This window comes from Dunckerocampus dactyliophorus, chromosome 21 (genome assembly GCF_027744805.1).
Source record: "Dunckerocampus dactyliophorus isolate RoL2022-P2 chromosome 21, RoL_Ddac_1.1, whole genome shotgun sequence".
Taxonomy (NCBI): Eukaryota; Metazoa; Chordata; class Actinopteri; order Syngnathiformes; family Syngnathidae; genus Dunckerocampus; species Dunckerocampus dactyliophorus.
Window position 1 is genome coordinate 17,746,148 of NC_072839.1, and position 17,532 is coordinate 17,763,679.

Genomic DNA, 17,532 nt, shown 5'->3' on the forward strand with positions numbered 1-17,532 from the left:
AAGGTCGCTTTAAAGCGAAGAAAAGTATGAATGTGTGTTCTATCTTGCAATGGTTTATCGTTAGAAAGTATGCAAATAGCGTCAGCTGCTGCTGCTGCTGCCCAGCCCACCCCTCCCCATGTCCAGCATTCTGGTGGTGCAGGAGGGCTTCCACGGTGGTGCTTGGAGTGAACTCTCACAAATATGATATAGCACCAGCATTAGACACAAACGTCAATTAGAATCCGGAAGGTTTGTCTACCACTGATTGGAACATTGGGATGTCCGATCGTCCACAGATGACATGAACGCACCACTGGGCAGTGACAGAAGGGGTTGAAAAAGGTGTTCAGAAGGGAGGAAGGCATTTTGCCACTGGAGCCGACCGGCTGGTAGGTCACCTTCAGTTACGTCTCATGAACGTTAACGTGTCATCGATGCTACAGGTGCAAACACGGCCGCGTCCTTCATGACGTCAGTCTTTTTGGCGATTGAAGGTCAGAAGCAGCATGTCTTCTTCATGTACCCCACAAAAAAGCCTTGATAACAGACTAAGAACAGGCTAAATGCTGAACTAGCAGTGCAGCTGGAAAAAGAATGTGATGATATATATGAAATATGAATTCCTATAATATGAATCTTGTCCATTCTGCATCCACAGCTACACAACCAGCAGACTCGCTTTGCAGTTTCTCAGAATAGAAGAAGCAAAAGATGATTTGATGCCTCATCACACAACCATGTCAATTTCAATCCCTGTCACTACCAAAGATTGACTGCTGGATAACTATTATCTCATTGAGTATGACTGCAGAGATGTGTAACTGTACACCTTTTATGTACAACATTCACAATTATCCTTAGCAGTGCTTACAGAGCTCTGAACCTGGAACGATCCAATGCATGCATTTTCATATATATTTATTTAGTAAAAGTGAAAATGGTTATTTTGTGTTTTGATTTCAATTAACACTTCTTTTTTTATTTTCTTCCAGCATCATTTGCTCCATTTTTGGATCCTCTAAAGCAGAAAAGCTCAGAAGATATTCAGTCATGATCAGCAATCACAACACTGTGTTGTCCTCCCACCATCTCCATGATGGCCCCGCCTACCTCCTCCCAAAGATCAACAAGTACAAGTGTGGAGACTTGCCTACCCGACCCACGGTTGCAGTTCTAGGATCAGGGGATTTCTCAAAGTGTCTGACTATTCGTCTACTGCGCTGCGGTTTCCACGTAGTGGTTGGCAGTCGGCATCCAAATCAAGCAGCCCAAGTCTTCCCCCATGTGGTGGACGTGACACATCATGAGGACGCAGTGGGCAAGGCCAGCATAGTCTTCTTAGCCATCCATCGAGAGCACTACGCTATTTTGTTGGACCTCAAGCACTTACTAGAAGGTAGAGAACTATTCGAACTTACTACACCCATGTTTCACTGTGACTTTCAATGAGTTGCTTCTGAGTGTCCAAGAAGAGTACTTCATGAATGCCCACGTAGTGAAAGAATGTCTAGAAAGCAGAAACAAAATGAATAAAGGTTACTATGAAGGTCCAGGAATACAACTAACCAAACTACTGAAGAGAACTCAAGCAACGTGGGGGGCGGGGGACAAAACTACTGTACTTCACAGGGGGAAAAAGACAAAATGCAGTGAGGATGGAACGAGGCGGGTAGAAAGGCACGATAACAAAAAAACCTTCACTAAGGTTTGAAAGTTGCTGTGACTAAAAAGCAACAAAGGCGGGCAGGGAATGAAACTGTTCTACTGCGCTAATACGACGCTCCCCTGCAGACTTTGACCTTTTTGAGGGTTTTTTTCTACAAGACCTGGAGTGTGAATACCCTCCTCTTCAAAGCATACATTGTTATATTGAACATTTGGACAATGTCCATCCATCCATTTTCTATGCCCCGTATCCTCACTATGGTCGGGGGGGGGACATGCTGGAGTCTATCCCAGCTGACTTTTGGCGAGAGGCGGGGTAAACCATGGACTGGTCACCAGCCCATGGCAGGGCACATATAGACAAACAATAATTCACGCTCACATTCATACCTATGGACAATTTAGAGTCGCCGGTTAACCTCGCATGTTTTTGGAATGTGGGAGGAAACTGGAGTACCCGGAGAAAACCCACGCACGCACGGGGAGAACATGCAAACTCCACACAGAAATGCCCAGGGGAGAATCAAACCATTTAGACACAGTTTTAACAATATTATTTAGAAATGCTGGTAGCAAGCAGTAGATGACAAAGAGGAAAATAATTGAAGCTTTTTGGATATGTCTCCTTGCAGGAAAGATTTTGGTGGATGTAAGTAACAACAGGAGGCTGAAACAGTATCCAGAGTCCAATGCTGAGTACTTGTCCGTACTGCTGCCACACTCCACTGTGGTCAAAGCATTCAACGTCATATCATCCTGGGCCATGCTGCAGACGTCCCCCAAGGATGCCAGCACACAGGTGCAAACTACGCATTTTCATTCAATTCTTTTTGCGAGTACATACAAATCATAGCAACATGACATGTTGGAAACCAACACAAAAGTAACCTGTTAGAATACAATTTATGCTATTTGAAGTTGTTTATTCTTTGTTCAAGTGCAGAGGGAGGAGGCAGGAGACCCCAGCAGAAAAGTGAGAGTGTTGGTCCAGTGGTTTGATAATTGACACCCAAGTTTAAGCATAAGACACCAAACATCAATGAGACAGTCAATGTAAAGTTAAAGTACATCTACCATGTGTGCTGTTATATAGCATTGCACAAAGCCTGATAAAACCTGGTACAGCCTGGTAAAACCTTGTAAAACTTGGTCAAGTCTGGTATAATCTGGTCAAACCTGGTAAAGTCTGGGAAAACATGACTTATTGCATTGAAGGAAGAGGCTGCAAGCTTGTGCAAAATTACAAATTTGGAATTTCAATTCAATTGGCTTAAAGAATTTAATCGAAATTGAATTGGTTCCACCCCACAGGATGTTGAATTGGAATGAATGAAAGTGGAATTCAATTCATTGCAATTGAGAGAAATGTCTTATAGCCAAGTAAGACTTTGTTTTTGGCTTAAATACTTTACAACTACAAAAAATAATAATTAATTCATTCCTTCTGTCAAGGGAAGAATGTTAACAACTTTAGTAGACGAGACAATAATCAATCCCATGTTTGGGTGAATTTTGTTACAATATTTTACCAGTCTCGTTTGTAGTGGGTATGCTTTGTCGTATATACTGTACATCATTTGGTAATGATTGTTGTGCAGCCAATTTGGCCGTTGCTCGATTTAGGTGGTTAAGTACCCCCATACTCCTGGACTACTTCCTTTTCCAAGTCCACAAAACACGTGTAGACTGGTTGGGAAAACTCTTATGCACCCTCAAGGACCCTGCCAAGAGTGTAGAGTTGATCCACAGTTCCACGACCAGGACCAAAACCACACTGCTCCTCCTGAATCCGAGATTCAACTATCAGGCACAGACCTCACCAGAACCCCTGAATGAACCTTACCAGGAAGGCTGAAGAGTGTGATCCGATGATAGTTGGAACACACCCTCTGGTCCTTGTTCTTAAAAAGGGGAGGCACCGCCCCCGATGTCCACACGATACTATAGTGTCGTGCCAAACAAAACACGCCCACAGCATCCTTAAGAACCTTAACTCCAGGGCCTTAAGGAACTCCAGGTGGATCTCATCCAGCCCCAGGGCCCTGCCACCGAGGAGCTTTTTGACCTCCTCGGAATCGTCAGGCCCCAGAATTGGGAGAGCCCACCGTGGAGTGCCCAGGCACTGCTTCCTCGTTGTTATGTGTCTGTGGGTGTGAGTATTCCTTCCACCAGTCCACAACATCTCAAGTTGAGGTCAGCAGCACACCATCCCCACCATTCACGGTGTTGACGGTGTACTGCTTTCCGCTGAGATGGCGAAAAATTATTAGCAATTGGAATTTCAATTCTACTTACTGTTTGAAACTTCAGTTCAAATTTATGGAATTGAATTGTAATTTGGGAGACATTCTTTATTCAATTTTTGACAATCTTTAAAACCCAGACCTAAACCAACTCAAAGGAGACATTGCTTTGTGGGGCTTCCATGTCATGAGTGTTTTTCACATTGTGCCTATGTACTGTAAATTCAATGTAAAAAGCTAAAACTACACCATTACCAATATTTCCAAAAAGGATCATAGAAACTGTATACTGATATTTACAGCATCTGGTGTGTTCCTCTGCAGGTGTTTGTGTGCAGTGACTCGGTGGAGGCTCGTCATCAGATCATGGAGCTAGCCCGCCAGCTAAATTTCCAGCCGCTAGATATGGGTACACTATCTTCATCTCAGGACATTGAAAATATGCCCTTACGGTTGTTTCCTGGCTGGAAAGGTCCAGTTCTCGCAGCTGTCACCCTGTCTATCTTCTTCTTTGCCTATTCCTTCATAAGAGATATTATCCACCCTTATCTCAAATACAAACAGAGTGACTTCTACAAGATCCCCATTGAAATGGTCAACCGCACGCTGCCGACTGTGGCAATCACTCTTTTGGCACTGGTGTACCTGGCAGGCCAGATAGCTGCTGCCCACCAACTGTACTATGGCACAAAGTACAGGCACCTTCCACACTGGTTGGAGGGATGGCTGCAATGCCGCAAACAGTTAGGCCTTCTAAGTTTTTTCTTAGCTTCTATCCATGTTCTCTACAGTGTCTGTTTGCCCATGAGACGGTCTGAGAGGTACCTGCTGCTCAACACTGCTTTTCAACAGGTCAGAAGCCATTTTATGCCAATTTATCCATTAAGATTGTTTGTTTGCTTTTCAACTATGTTTACAAGTCCATAGCTTGTCTGACTCACTGTATTAGCATAGAAATTACTGAAAAAGAAATGGACTCCTTTATTCTCGTTGTGACTTTGGTGGCTTGCACGTTGCTACAAGGTTACAGGCCGATAAAAATGTCCTTCCACGGCTCCTGTAGTCAAACAATTTGATTAAGAGCACTTTCAAGTACTGAATCTTCCCATGAACACAAAGAATTGACACCTTTCAACAGCTCCAAACATACATGTCAACACGCTACTTCACTGCACTATCTATTATTACATTTGTGTCCTCCTCACCCCGCAAATGTAAATTTTTATCATCTTTGTTCCATGCTATGCCGCACCCAAACACATCCCACAGTCATTTGCCATGTGAGCAGTGAGCATTGTCAATAATTACTTCATATTCCATCGTGTAGGTATTTATATGGCAGGGGACATGGACATTATTTAGGTCTAATGCTATTTATTTATGATGTGTATCAAAGACCGCACAGTATGCTCCAATCATGGAGTTTGTTTTCCAGAGAGAAGATGACCACATGGTTGTTTGATGTGTGGGTGACAGGCAGTGTGCTTTTGATGTCCTTTGGTTGGTTGTCAATGATCTAGTCTTGGACGTGAATAGCCAAGTCTTGAATGCCAATGTGGAAAGTTCTGGATAGTACTTTCCAACTTTGATCCAAAATGACCCAACAACCAACATCAAGGACACACCACAATCGTATTCCTCTACAAAAATATGCTACAATCTATTAAAACCCTAACCTACCAGCCGACTGGCATGGGAGCGACAGAAGCAGGAGATGCTGTGCTTTGGATATCGTTATTAACTCAAAGAATCAGTGTATTTTATTATAATAAATGGTGGGCTATCACTACTGGCCAGTTGGAGTTGAAAAGACAAATTGTGAACAGGATTACTCAGTGGTGCAATGAGGAAAGACAAAAAACACAGTGAAAGCAACACTTGAGGAATATGCTTTGGTTGTTTGCAGGCATGCTAATGTGTGAATTTGTTGTCGTGTTGGATTCAAGCCTGTGAATATTCTCATTCATCCAAGTCTTTGTGATCTCAGGGCATTGGATTGATCGCAAGTGGACAAGTTAAAAGGAACCCTCCAGAACTTTTAATGGCATTGAAGATGTTCTTGCTATTCCCGTAAAAAACGGATTTGTATATTGGGACATTGTTTTGGGGGAGTGGCAGTACAATAGGACTGAACTGTCATCTTTAGTACGACGTTATTTCTCAGATGAGCATTCCTTGTGTTGGCAGGTCCATTCTAATGTGGAGAATTCCTGGAATGAAGAGGAGGTTTGGAGAGTGGAGATGTATGTTTCCTTTGGGATAATGAGTCTTGGGCTCATGTCACTGCTGGCCATTACTTCCATCCCTTCTGTTCACAACACACTCAACTGGAGGGAGTTTGGCTTCATACAGGTACAGTATGAACAGAATATTTAAATGTTTGAATTGTGTACTTTAGATATTTGACATTGTGTAAATGAGAGAAAATCCAAAATCAATTAAAACGCAATTCATGTTGATAAAAATCATTGAAGATGCACATTCTACACCTCGTAAAAAGAACGGTTCAAATAAATCATTAAGGAGCCAAAATGTAAGTAAACTTCTGTCTTGTACATACTGTACATTATATTTATTGAATCAATCAATGAGTTGTTACCAGAGTGTCATCAATACAGAACACAGAAGTGAAGCCAGGGTGATCAGCTTGTTAGCTTAGACTTTTTGTCAGAGTGTGAAGGTCAATGCAAAGGAGACTTGTTCCATCATGTTCTTGTGTCTTGGCTTCAGTCCACGCTGGGTTACATCGCTCTGCTGATTGCAACATTCCACGGCTTCCTGTTTGGCTGGAAGCGAGCCTTTGAAGAGGATGCTTACCGCTTTTACATGCCCCCCAGCTTTGTGGTGGCATTGGCACTTCCGTCGTGTGTCATCGGGGGGAAGGTGCTTATGCTACTTCCATGTGTGGCCCACAAGCTCTACCGGATCCGGCGTGGTTTGGATCAAAGTCAGCATCAGGGCAAAAGTCTCGAGCCATTCGGCTCAGCCGTCAACATTTCACCAGAACAAGTGACAATCATGTAATCAGTACGGGTTCAATGGCATGCCATCATCACAGTTTGGTGTGTACCATTAGTTTTAAGGTAACATTTTGGTTACAGTAAGAAAACAAAATGCTGGCATAAAACTGCTTAGCTTTTGTGTAAACAAATTGAATGATTTTGGTAATGGCACAATTTATTTTGAACAAGTTACATTGGAATACATCACATAGTACAATTCAGTTCCACATGTCTAAAAAGGAGTAGGAAAAAGCAAAGCTTGATCATATCCTCTCTCTGTTTCACATCAATTACATTTGTTCACTGCCTTTATTCCAAATGTACTCTTTGCCATTTCAAAATACATAGTGAAATGATAATACAGTATAACAATGTGGCACAAGAGGAGTCAAGGTATATGACTGCAAACATGTAACAGTCATAAAATATATAACTGAGGAAAATAGGTGATAGAAACATGGGTGGATGATGAGTACAATGTACTCAAGGGAGTGAAGAGTTAGTAAGTGCGAAAGTGGTTAGACATAGCTTGTATGTACACATTTTTAAAGTGAAACTTCAAAAACTGCAAAGAGCTGGCAGTTTTTGTTTTGTACTAGCAAGTAATTCCGCAATAAATACAGTTCTCAAATAACAAAATTTCTATGCCGCTTATCCCCATTAGGGTCGCGGGGGTATGCTGGAGCCTATCCCAGCTGACAATATAATAGTTTACAAGGTTTGTTTTTAGTAAAGTAGAAGGATGCAGACAAATGTAACAGTAAAGGTTTGAAGAATGTGAATGATTAATTTGTTGTAAAGCTTCTTATTGGTTGAACTTGTAGTCCCGCCCACTTCCCTACTGAACAATGGCGGCACACTGCTTTCATCGTAGCCACTCGTCTTTGTTCAGTTACATCTTTCACCTGGGGGGGAAAGATGCCTGCCTGCCCCTGTGGGCCTGGTGGCCTTCTGGCGGCGGGGGCTCGGCCTGGCTATTTGGGGCGGGGCTCTCTGGGAGGTGGAAGACGGCCCCTTTCCTTTCATGCATTCTCAGTGACAATTACACGCCCACACATTCTTGCACCTTTATATTTATGAAGTCTTCCCCACATACAGAGATACCTGTACATATGCACACTCACAGTACATACGTACTTCCCCACATTACTTACTGAGTTAACCAGGGTGTTATTATGTTGTTGGTTTTATTACAGCCAAGGTGATATCAGCAGTATGATTATAGTTTTTTTTTTTTACAATGATGTGCATTACAGTAATTATCATTCTGTTCACTATCATGGATAATCATTTCATTACTACAATTATGTGTGACTGTTTCAATGCGGTATTGTCATTGTGATCACTATCATAGTTCATCATTTCATGACTGCTATTATGTGTGACTGTTTCAATGCAGTATCAGTATCGGTTTCCTTTCCTCTTCTTCTCTGTCCCCTCCTGCTCCGGTCCGGTCGCTCCAAATTTGCTTTATAACAGGCATCAAAGTCTATTAAATTTTGTATAACAGGGGAAGTGTATATCACACTTCTCCCTGGCAGAGTAAATCTGTTGAGCACTTGACGGCATTTAGATCTACAATTCTATCTGCTTTAAAGGCTGGACAGGACAGGGGGAAAAAAAAAAAAAAAAAAAACTTTCACCTGCAAGGCCAAGTGTTTCCAATCACATTGAAGAGGCTTGTCAAACTCCGGCTTCTCCCGCTAGCAAAGATGACTGCACTGGATTGATTTACTGAGTGGACATGTGACGCCATAAGCACTTCACTGTACATGACGGTACTGTACCAAGTGTACCATACGAAACATCTGCATACGAATACAAGTACTTACTGTACTGTCACACAACTAGTAATCTGTACAGCTGAACACATTCTGCCCTGCCACAGATGTTCTATGAAGCTTGATTTCATTGGTCTTATTACACCATTTTTGTATGCATTTTTTTCAGATGCTAACTGTGTATTTGTGGACTTGAACGGTGACCACGTATTATGTAATAGTCACAACTTTTAAAAACTTTCCAATATTTTTCACCTTTTCTGAGGTGCAAATTGTAAATGCAGTACATTTTTCCAACAATTCTTCTCATTTGTCCTGTCCTGATCAGTAGTATACACTGTGTGTGTGTATATGTATTAATTACTGTATACTTGTTACTTGGAGGCTTGTAGTAGTCGAGCAATGTAGTAGTGAAAAGTAATAATGGAATGTATTTGGAGGCAATGACAACAGGATTCTATCGACAGCAGTGTTTCCTCTAGCTTTACAGCTAACACTAACATTCACGCGCAAAGTGTCGCTGACTCATGTAATCGCGCCTCCACACTTATTTTGGGGCACATACATTCACAGCGTGCGTGTGTCTGCACACTAGTTTTATTTTTGTATTCTGTATGTGTGTATTTACATTTCAATGGCGGCAGTGGCTCAGGAGGGAGCGCAGGTCGTCCAGAAATTGGAAGGCTGGCAATTCGATCTTCGCTCCCACCACGCTGTCACTTCACCTACCTTGCCTCCAGTGCTGCCCACACGGTTGTATGAATATTTGGTAGTGGTCAGAGACGCCTTCGGGTTAGGTTTGTTCAAAAGAAACGTCAGCAAAATACGAACGGTGTCATTTAATGAAAGTCAAATGTCATAACAACTTATTACTTACATTCACAAAATATTAAAAGCGTCAAATGGTTCTAACCCCCCCCCTACTTGCAGTAGCACCACAGTATCACCATGTGCTGACGAAACTTGGTAAAAGTGGGACAATAACGACACAAAGTTTCACAATCATCCACAAAGGCAGGGCGTGTGTAAATAGTGTGAGGATGTTCCTCTCAAAGCCTTTGAAGCTTCTGGTACCTGTTGTATAAGAAATGATGAACGCGACATGCCCGGCTGCTGACGTGCTTCCCCGAGTGTCCTTCATAGCTGGCATGATCATCTCAGAGTTTCCAGTTGAGTTAGCACCTCTTGTGCGCTGGGCCGGCAGCGAACTTCTCCAGTCCAGCATCTGCTCAGTAGGTTCTTGCAGAGTCGTCCTCGATGAGAGCGGAAGACAGCCTGGTCTTCAACGGACGGCCGAAGGTTGTTTGCCACGACAGCGTAGAGCACGTGCTGCCTGTCGCCCAGGTAAGGCTGCTGTGAGGTGATCATCTGCCACATGGTGATCCCAAAGGAGAAGATGTCACACTTAGCAGACACGCCTTCACCCTTCAATAGCTCTGGCGCTCGGTGCGTGTACGTGCCTCCTGCGTGCCGCAGACACGTCGCGTCGGAAACGTCACCGTCCAGTTGGACAGAGCAGCCAAAATCGGCGATCTTGCAGACGTCCTGACTGGACCGTAGGACGTTGGCTGGTTTGATGTCCAGGTGGACAATCCTATGGGAGTGCAAGAAGTGTAGCCCGTGAACGATGTCCAAAGAATACCTGAGCCACCTGTCCGCCTCCAGCGGCTCCACGCATGCGTCAATGATTTGCTGCATGTTCCCGCTGCCCACAAACTCCATGAGGATGGTTCCAATGCTGCTGTCGTCTTCTAGGTACACTGGCACACATGTGGTCGCTGCAATGACGCGCACGATGTTCGGATGACGAAGGTGTGCGGCGTTCAGCTCTGCCCAGAAGCTCTGACGAGAAGCCAATTTGTTCTTGGTACACTTCTTTACTTTTTTCAGTGCAACCGTTCCACCGAGATATGTTGCCTTGTAGACTGAACCGAATCCCCCGGAACCGACAGGCTGCAAACAATGCAACTCCTTCCACAGGATGACGGACGACCACAGCCGACTCGCAACTCGACCTTGGAGTCGCCGCAATGGCACATGTAAAGTGGAGCCGAAGACTTGTTTGGACAAGGGACTGCTGCAAGTCCTGATGTCCACCGAAGGACACATGTCTTCTTTGGGTAGCAGACGAGTGACAGGAATCGGTGAAGGCATCGTGCGGCTCGTGCACGGCGCTCACGATGGCTTTTCAAACAGGAAACTGGGTTGGGTGGATCGATACAAATATCCACATTACCGATGGCAAAGGTAGGCTCATTACGATCGTAATGAGAGCGATATTTTTCAGTTGTCTTCTACACTATGTTTATGTTCTCAAATGTGTGTTTTTATGTGGTGCATATTGATACAGGTATACATATATTGTTATTACAGTAGTAACGATAAACACAACTTGATACTGTATTTACTCGGTATCGGAATGATACCAAAATGTTCAGTATCGTCCACCCCACAAATAGCAATGCATCTTTATTGGTTTCATGACTGTTGCATGTTGGCGGGAGAGGTGCAGTGGCAGAAGTAAAGTTCCTTTCACTTTGTCACAGAACGGCTCTCCCCGTCACTCACGAGGACAAAGAGGAAGGACGCCATCATGGACGACTACTTGTCCTCCATGGGACAGCATCACAAAAGAATCATGTTTGTCGTGCATGGTGGTATAGCAGGTAAACACGACATGAAGTCACGTGTTCACTGCTGGCTACAACAAAGTCACAGCTTTCCAACGAGGTTCAATCAATCAATCAATCAATCACTCAATCACTATGCTATCATCCAAAGGGACTCACCTGCTGAGAAATAGAGACAGGTGAGTGTCATTGGGAGTCATTGTGTAAAATGAAATATCTCATCAGTTTCATGATATTCTACGCCTGTGAGGTGGATGGATTATATCCGCCAATGGAGAAGTGATTTATAAGACAGTTTTGTCAACAATACTTGAGAGAAATAGGACTTTAACTTAGTCACAAAGCAATGCAAGTATATTTTGAAATATTTTAAAACTTTGCATGCATCACCTAAGCATGATGCTTTTAACTTTTCACATTTTTGCACAAATTGAAACAAAAACAAAAAATGGTATAAGTTGAAATAATGACGGCAGTTGTAGCTGTTACTACTAATGCGTTATGTAAAGATGTGTGGAAAAATAAATTTCAGTAGATAAGTTTTATGTTTTAGCTAAAAGTGAGAGAGGTGCTCCATGTTTTGATAGAAGTGCAGCGATCGTGTTTTGATCTGACAAATCTTAAGTTCGATCAAATGTAGAATTACAGCTTCTGCTTGGACATTAACACGGCAGCAGCTGTTCAACATCAATTAAAAAAAAAACAGCCATGTGTCACAAGCGAGGAACACTGTGGTAGGTTGGATTGCAAGATTTATAGTGTGCGTAAAGCACTTAATGTGTGATTCCAATCCTGCCTCGCGAACTGCCACTTCCATATTACGCATATTATCACTGACGTTAGCGATGCTCACAGTCTGATGGGCTTCTGGCTGCCCTGTTCTCACGAGACAGATTTCTCTAAACAAGAAATATTGTCTTGACCTCTTGCGATATCGTGCCACTCCAAATCTACACCTCCTAATCAAATTTTTAAGAGCAGTTGAAAAAGTGAAAAATTCACATTTTGCACTGTTGAATCTTAAGGAGGTTCTCAGTAGAGAATCAAAACGCAAAAATAAGAAATGGGAGTGACACAAAAAAAAGACAGTCTTTAAAAGGCCAAATATTTTTGCAAAAATGTGGATTGAATGTGATTTAGTGTCAGGTATTCACACTGTCATGATCTCTTGATGGCAAAGGCAAAGTGCTTCACAGTATGAACATATTTGCAAATAAAGCAAAATTATACTTTAATAGGAAAAAAAAAACACTGAATGTACATGTTATCTATTCTATACATTTGTGGAGAAAATACATTCATTTACAAAAAGTGCTAAAATGTCAAACCACAAACCTTAATCATAGACTTGTGGAAATGCTTTGAAAGATAACACATTGAAATCTTTCATATCATTTCATGTCTTGGAAAGTTGGACATGTCTCCATGCTTGCTCACCAAAGCCATCGTTGAGGAAAACAATGGAAAGAAAGGCAAACAAAAGTCATGTCAATCATTTCACTGGGTAAATACGAATATATTACTGTTAACTGTCAAACATTTAATCTAGCATTATTATTCCTAAAAAACATTATTCATATTCATGAATATAATGAATTAATGAATTCTATTATAGTTATATAAATATTACATATAAGGTGAAATATCACTTACTTATTACATACAATATTAAATATTTATTAGGTCAGATATTGCATATATACTTAGATATTGCATATCCATCCATCCATCCATTTTCTATACCGCTTCATCCTCATTAGGGTCGCGGGGGCATGCTGGAGCCTATCCCAGCTGACTTCGGGCGACAGGCGGGGTACACCTCAAATCTTGCGAGATATTGCATATACTCAACAAAAATATAAATGCAACACTTTTGTTTTTGCTCCTATTTTTTATGAGATGAACTCAAAGATCTCAAACCTTTTTCACATACACAATATCACCATTTCTCTGAAATATTGTTCACAAATCTGTCTAAATCTGTGACAGTGAGCACTTCTCCTTTGCTGAGATAATCCATCCCACCTCACAGGTGTGCCATATCAAGATGCTGATTAGACACCATGATTAGTGCACAGGTGTGCCTTAGACTGCCCACAATAAAAGGCCACTCTGAAATGTGCAGTGTTATCATACAGCACAATGCCACAGATGTCGCAAGATTTGAGGGAGAGTGCAATTGGCATGCTGATAGCAGGAATGTCAACCAGAGCTGTTGCTCGTGTATTGAAAACTACCTGTTTTACTGTGCATATGACAATAAAACTCTTGAATCTTGAATATTTCATATAAGGTTAAATATCACATATAATATTAAATATTACATATATGGTTGAATATTACATATAAGGTTACCACTATTACTATGAATTACTATTACTATGGAGTGCTATTACTATTACATACTATTACTACGAATTACTATCACCGTGGACTACTATTACTATGAAGTACTTTGAACTACTAGCTTATAAGCGGTGGTGCTTTTAATATACATAAAATATTAGATCTATTTATGTACCTACTTGAATTGTTTGAAAATCTTGTTTTTACCGTACCACTTTATTTTATTATTATCATAATAATAATAATACAATTATTATTACAGTTACTATGAAGTATTAGTGTGGTTGAATGTGACAGGACATTCATAGTCAGGCTGCGGCACGTTACAGTTCATCAATGGATTGAAAAAAACCTGAGAAAAACTGCAAGGAGAGTTTTTGGTGTACTCAAAAGTGCAAATGGTTGAAGGAACAATGAGAATGACTGAATGCAACATTTTGAATATCAGAATGGATGTCCAGCACAAACAAGAGAGGTCATGTTGTTTATAAACAATATATTTTACAATGTGACATGTACTACACAGTAATAACATGTAATAACACAAAAACCTACATTTAGCAAGTAATAAACCTGTTGTTATGCACACACATTTCCGTGGTGGCTTTCTAATACTGTAACCATTTCATCAACTATGACCATTTCAAACTTCTCTTAATGGCAACATAAAAAAAATAAACTGACCATTTAGGTGTATATTTACATGTTTATGAATCGTAAGTGATAATATATCAGGCCAGATGACAGCTGATTTTGAAAATGCAATTTTATACTGTCCTACATTTGTATTTGAAGCAACAGCTAAGGCAGATGTGGCTACTAGCTACTGAACATGACTTGCTCATCAATTGAAATCATCCTAATCAGTTTTTTTGGTCTTTTATGATGATTTCTTTCAGTGTTTCAATGTGCATGCCGTGTGCCAATAAAAATGAGCTGTAGGCTGTGAATTGCACCTGGGCCACACTTTAGACACCGCTGCATAGGTCTTGTACAGCCCACACAAAATTGTTGTACTGAGCTCCAATAAACTGTGGAAGAATGTATGTATGAACGCAAGTATGTATAAATATATGTATTGTATTCATGCATATATGTATGTATGAACACATACGTATATATATGTGTTTTATATATGTATGTCGTGTGTATGTATATATGTAAGCGTGTATGTATGCACACATTGTACGCATGCCTATGTATGTACAGCGCATGTATGTGTGTATGTATGCATGTATATATGTATTGTATGTATGCATACATGTATGTTTGTACACATATGTGTCAAGCTTAAACTTACTGGATCACTGAAAAGCCTGATGGAAGCGGGGTAGTGTGGTTGGTTTGGAGGATTGTGGGGACAGTCGGAGAGGTGTGTTGTCTTGGTTCAGCGTATGCTGCTCCCCACTGCCCCCTGCCTGGTTGTATGGAGGTCCATTTATCGGTAGAAAATTGAAAAGCTGTGAGAAGTCCAACAGGGATGATGATGAGGCCAGCGAGTCGCATGTTGCCGTGGATGTGGGAATCCTGGACAAGGATCTTTCCTGACTTGACTCTTCCAGCATGCCCACATGAGGCTCCATCTCCAGTTTGCAGGCAGAGAGTTGATGTTGGCATGCCGAAGATGATGAGGGCATGCTGCTTTGTAGCTCCATTAGGTAGCTCTCCAGTTCTCCCTTTAGGTTCTGCTCCCGTTCCTGTGAGGAGACAGCGTATGAGGTCATGTTGGAGCCTAATGGGTATTTACTTAATACAGGCTTAGGGAGGGGCTCTGAGTCCAGGAGTGGGTTGGTATAAATGTGCTGATGTGGCATTGTTGCCAACATGGCTGGGAGTTGTGCCTGAATGCTCTCAGCCATCAAGTCATACACCACAGGCTCCACCAAATCAGCCGGCTCATTTTTCACCCTCAGCAGCTCTTGAGCGTGACTCTTCTTAACATGCCGTGTCAGGTGGTCTTTCCTACCAAAGCGCTGGGCGCAGTATTGACAAAGGAAGTCCTTACGTCCTGTGTGAACCACCATGTGGCGCCGTACGTCTTTACGGGTGTAAAACTGCCGCTCACAATGATCACAATGATGCTTTTTTTCTTTGGTCCCACCAGAGGACTTGCCAGCGTGGCTTCTGAGGTGTTCCAGAAGCACCCCAGTACTGGGGAATGTCTGCAGACACACCTTGCAGGTGAGATCTCCACTATTGGCAGCGTGAAGGGCAAGGTGGCGCTTGAAGCCCAGCTTGGTGTTGTAGCTCTTACCACACTCCTGACATGCAAAGGCTTCTTTAAACGGGTCGTGGGTGTGAAGGTGATTCTTTAAGTGATCCTTGCGGTGAAACATTTTTTCACAAAATGAACACTTCTGGCTTTTTTCTGGCGAGTGTGTTGCCATATGCCTTGGGAAACAAGACACATTCTATGAGCACGATTAGGATATCGTTTTTCATGGCATCAAACTTTGCAATGACAATTCAGCAGTCAAATAAATATGCTGTGGCTAATACAAAGTGAGTAAATCAGAGCAATAAAGAGTAGCGCTGCCATCTACAGGTGCTTGCAGATACCTGAGCAGCTTGTATTTGGAGACAAAAGCCTTGGTGCATCCAGGCTGGGAGCAGAAGTAGGGTCTCTCTCCGGTGTGAGAGTATGAGTGCACCTTCAGCTTCTCCACACTGTTGAACACTTTCTGGCAGTCTTCACAAGGGAAATTCTTCTTGGGCTTTCCCTCTCCTCGCCTGCGCCTCCCCATGGGTGCTGCAAGGTTGGCTTTCTCCAAGTCTTTCTCAATGTGGACATGGGGTCCCGCCGCCATGGCACCCTAAGGAGACTAGTTACATGGACATGATGTTGTCACCTTATCCCGTTGTTTGTCCTCAACACTACCAGGACTCGTGAGCCTGAAAAATGGGACAGCAAACATCATGAGGACATGTCATCATGGAATATAATAAACACTCAATTTCTGGTGTTGAAAAAATTTAAGCAGAATGTGGAAACTGTTGCCATGGAAAATTTGGAATTAACGTATTCTGTCAAAGACACACGCTGGACGTCTTCTCAACTACCTTATTAACTCGCTAACGTATATCAATACGTTATAAGATTTGACTATTTTATGCTATCTCAACTGTCAGTATGTGCCAGTTTTGTGGATAAAAAATGACATCCATAATGAAATGTTTGGACAGCAGATGTTTAAACCTATAATAAATGTGAAGTGAAACCATAACGTCAACTAAATTGACAGCAGGAGAAATACGATTTAATTGCTTTGTCATGAACTAATCGGTTCTACCTTTTATACTACATAAGTTGAGCAAACTGCGATCAACTTTCATCAACTTAATTCACATGTTTTCATGCTCATTAAAGTTCATACATTATGATCGCACGGTGACAGTCCTATCACGTTGGGCACAATTAGTTAAAGAGTCTTTTTCCAGTCATATAACTTGTCTTGCGGTGTCCAACTGAGCAGTGATTAACACAAACTTTTTCCTCAGCTCACCCGTTTCTCATTATTTGAATAACGCCGATATTTTAATTCAACAAATGAGTAACGGTATACTAAATTGACATAAAACTTACCCTGGACGATTCGACATCCTTTCTGCTGTGTTTTTCTTGACTTTCAACTATTTCCAGAATTTTTAATAATTTTTTTCTCATATTTTTCGCTAGACGCGGCGGGCCTGAAATTTGTTTCCTTTCCTATCTTTAGAGCAGCCATTGTGTGTGCGCTGCAATGCAACCGCACTATGATCTGAGTCACGCCCTTTTAAAGTTTAACCTTTCTTTTACATTTTCCAATAAGACGTTGCAGCTTAACATCAAAGTCACTTGGACTCATTTATGAAAATAAACTTTTCAAACTTTCTACTTAAGTTG

At 41.8% G+C, this 17,532-nt stretch overlaps 3 protein-coding genes across 5 annotated transcripts; 1 reads left to right on the forward strand and 2 right to left on the reverse strand.

The window, feature by feature from the left end:
• The first annotated feature begins 135 nt into the window (after positions 1-135).
• On the forward strand, positions 136-9,781 carry steap2 (STEAP family member 2, metalloreductase). 2 transcript variants are annotated; one of them, XM_054766090.1, is made up of 6 exons: positions 136-476; positions 975-1,378; positions 2,280-2,446; positions 4,215-4,742; positions 6,078-6,242; positions 6,621-9,781. In XM_054766090.1, the coding sequence occupies exons 2-6, from the start codon at positions 1,033-1,035 to the stop codon at positions 6,912-6,914; spliced, it is 1,500 nt and encodes a 499-aa protein (XP_054622065.1). In that variant the 5' UTR covers positions 136-476; positions 975-1,032; the 3' UTR covers positions 6,915-9,781. The 2 variants fall into 2 exon arrangements, with proteins under 2 accessions (XP_054622065.1, XP_054622062.1); XM_054766087.1 differs by having other exon boundaries at positions 136-371.
• mos (v-mos Moloney murine sarcoma viral oncogene homolog) lies at positions 9,289-10,852 on the reverse strand. Its single transcript, XM_054766093.1, has one exon. It carries the CDS (start codon positions 10,825-10,827, stop codon positions 9,826-9,828), a length of 1,002 nt encoding a protein of 333 aa, XP_054622068.1. The 5' UTR covers positions 10,828-10,852; the 3' UTR covers positions 9,289-9,825.
• Positions 10,853-12,542: 1,690 nt separating this feature from the next.
• LOC129174275 (zinc finger protein PLAG1-like) lies at positions 12,543-17,379 on the reverse strand. Of its 2 annotated transcripts, XM_054766092.1 has the most exons (4): positions 17,233-17,379; positions 16,209-16,541; positions 14,950-16,040; positions 12,543-12,731 (listed from the first exon to the last, which is right to left on the reverse strand). In XM_054766092.1, exons 2-3 carry the CDS (start codon positions 16,454-16,456, stop codon positions 14,954-14,956), a joined length of 1,335 nt encoding a protein of 444 aa, XP_054622067.1. In that variant the 5' UTR covers positions 16,457-16,541; positions 17,233-17,379; the 3' UTR covers positions 12,543-12,731; positions 14,950-14,953. The 2 variants fall into 2 exon arrangements, with proteins under 2 accessions (XP_054622067.1, XP_054622066.1); XM_054766091.1 differs by having other exon boundaries at positions 12,543-16,040.
• Between the last annotated feature and the right edge of the window lie 153 nt (positions 17,380-17,532).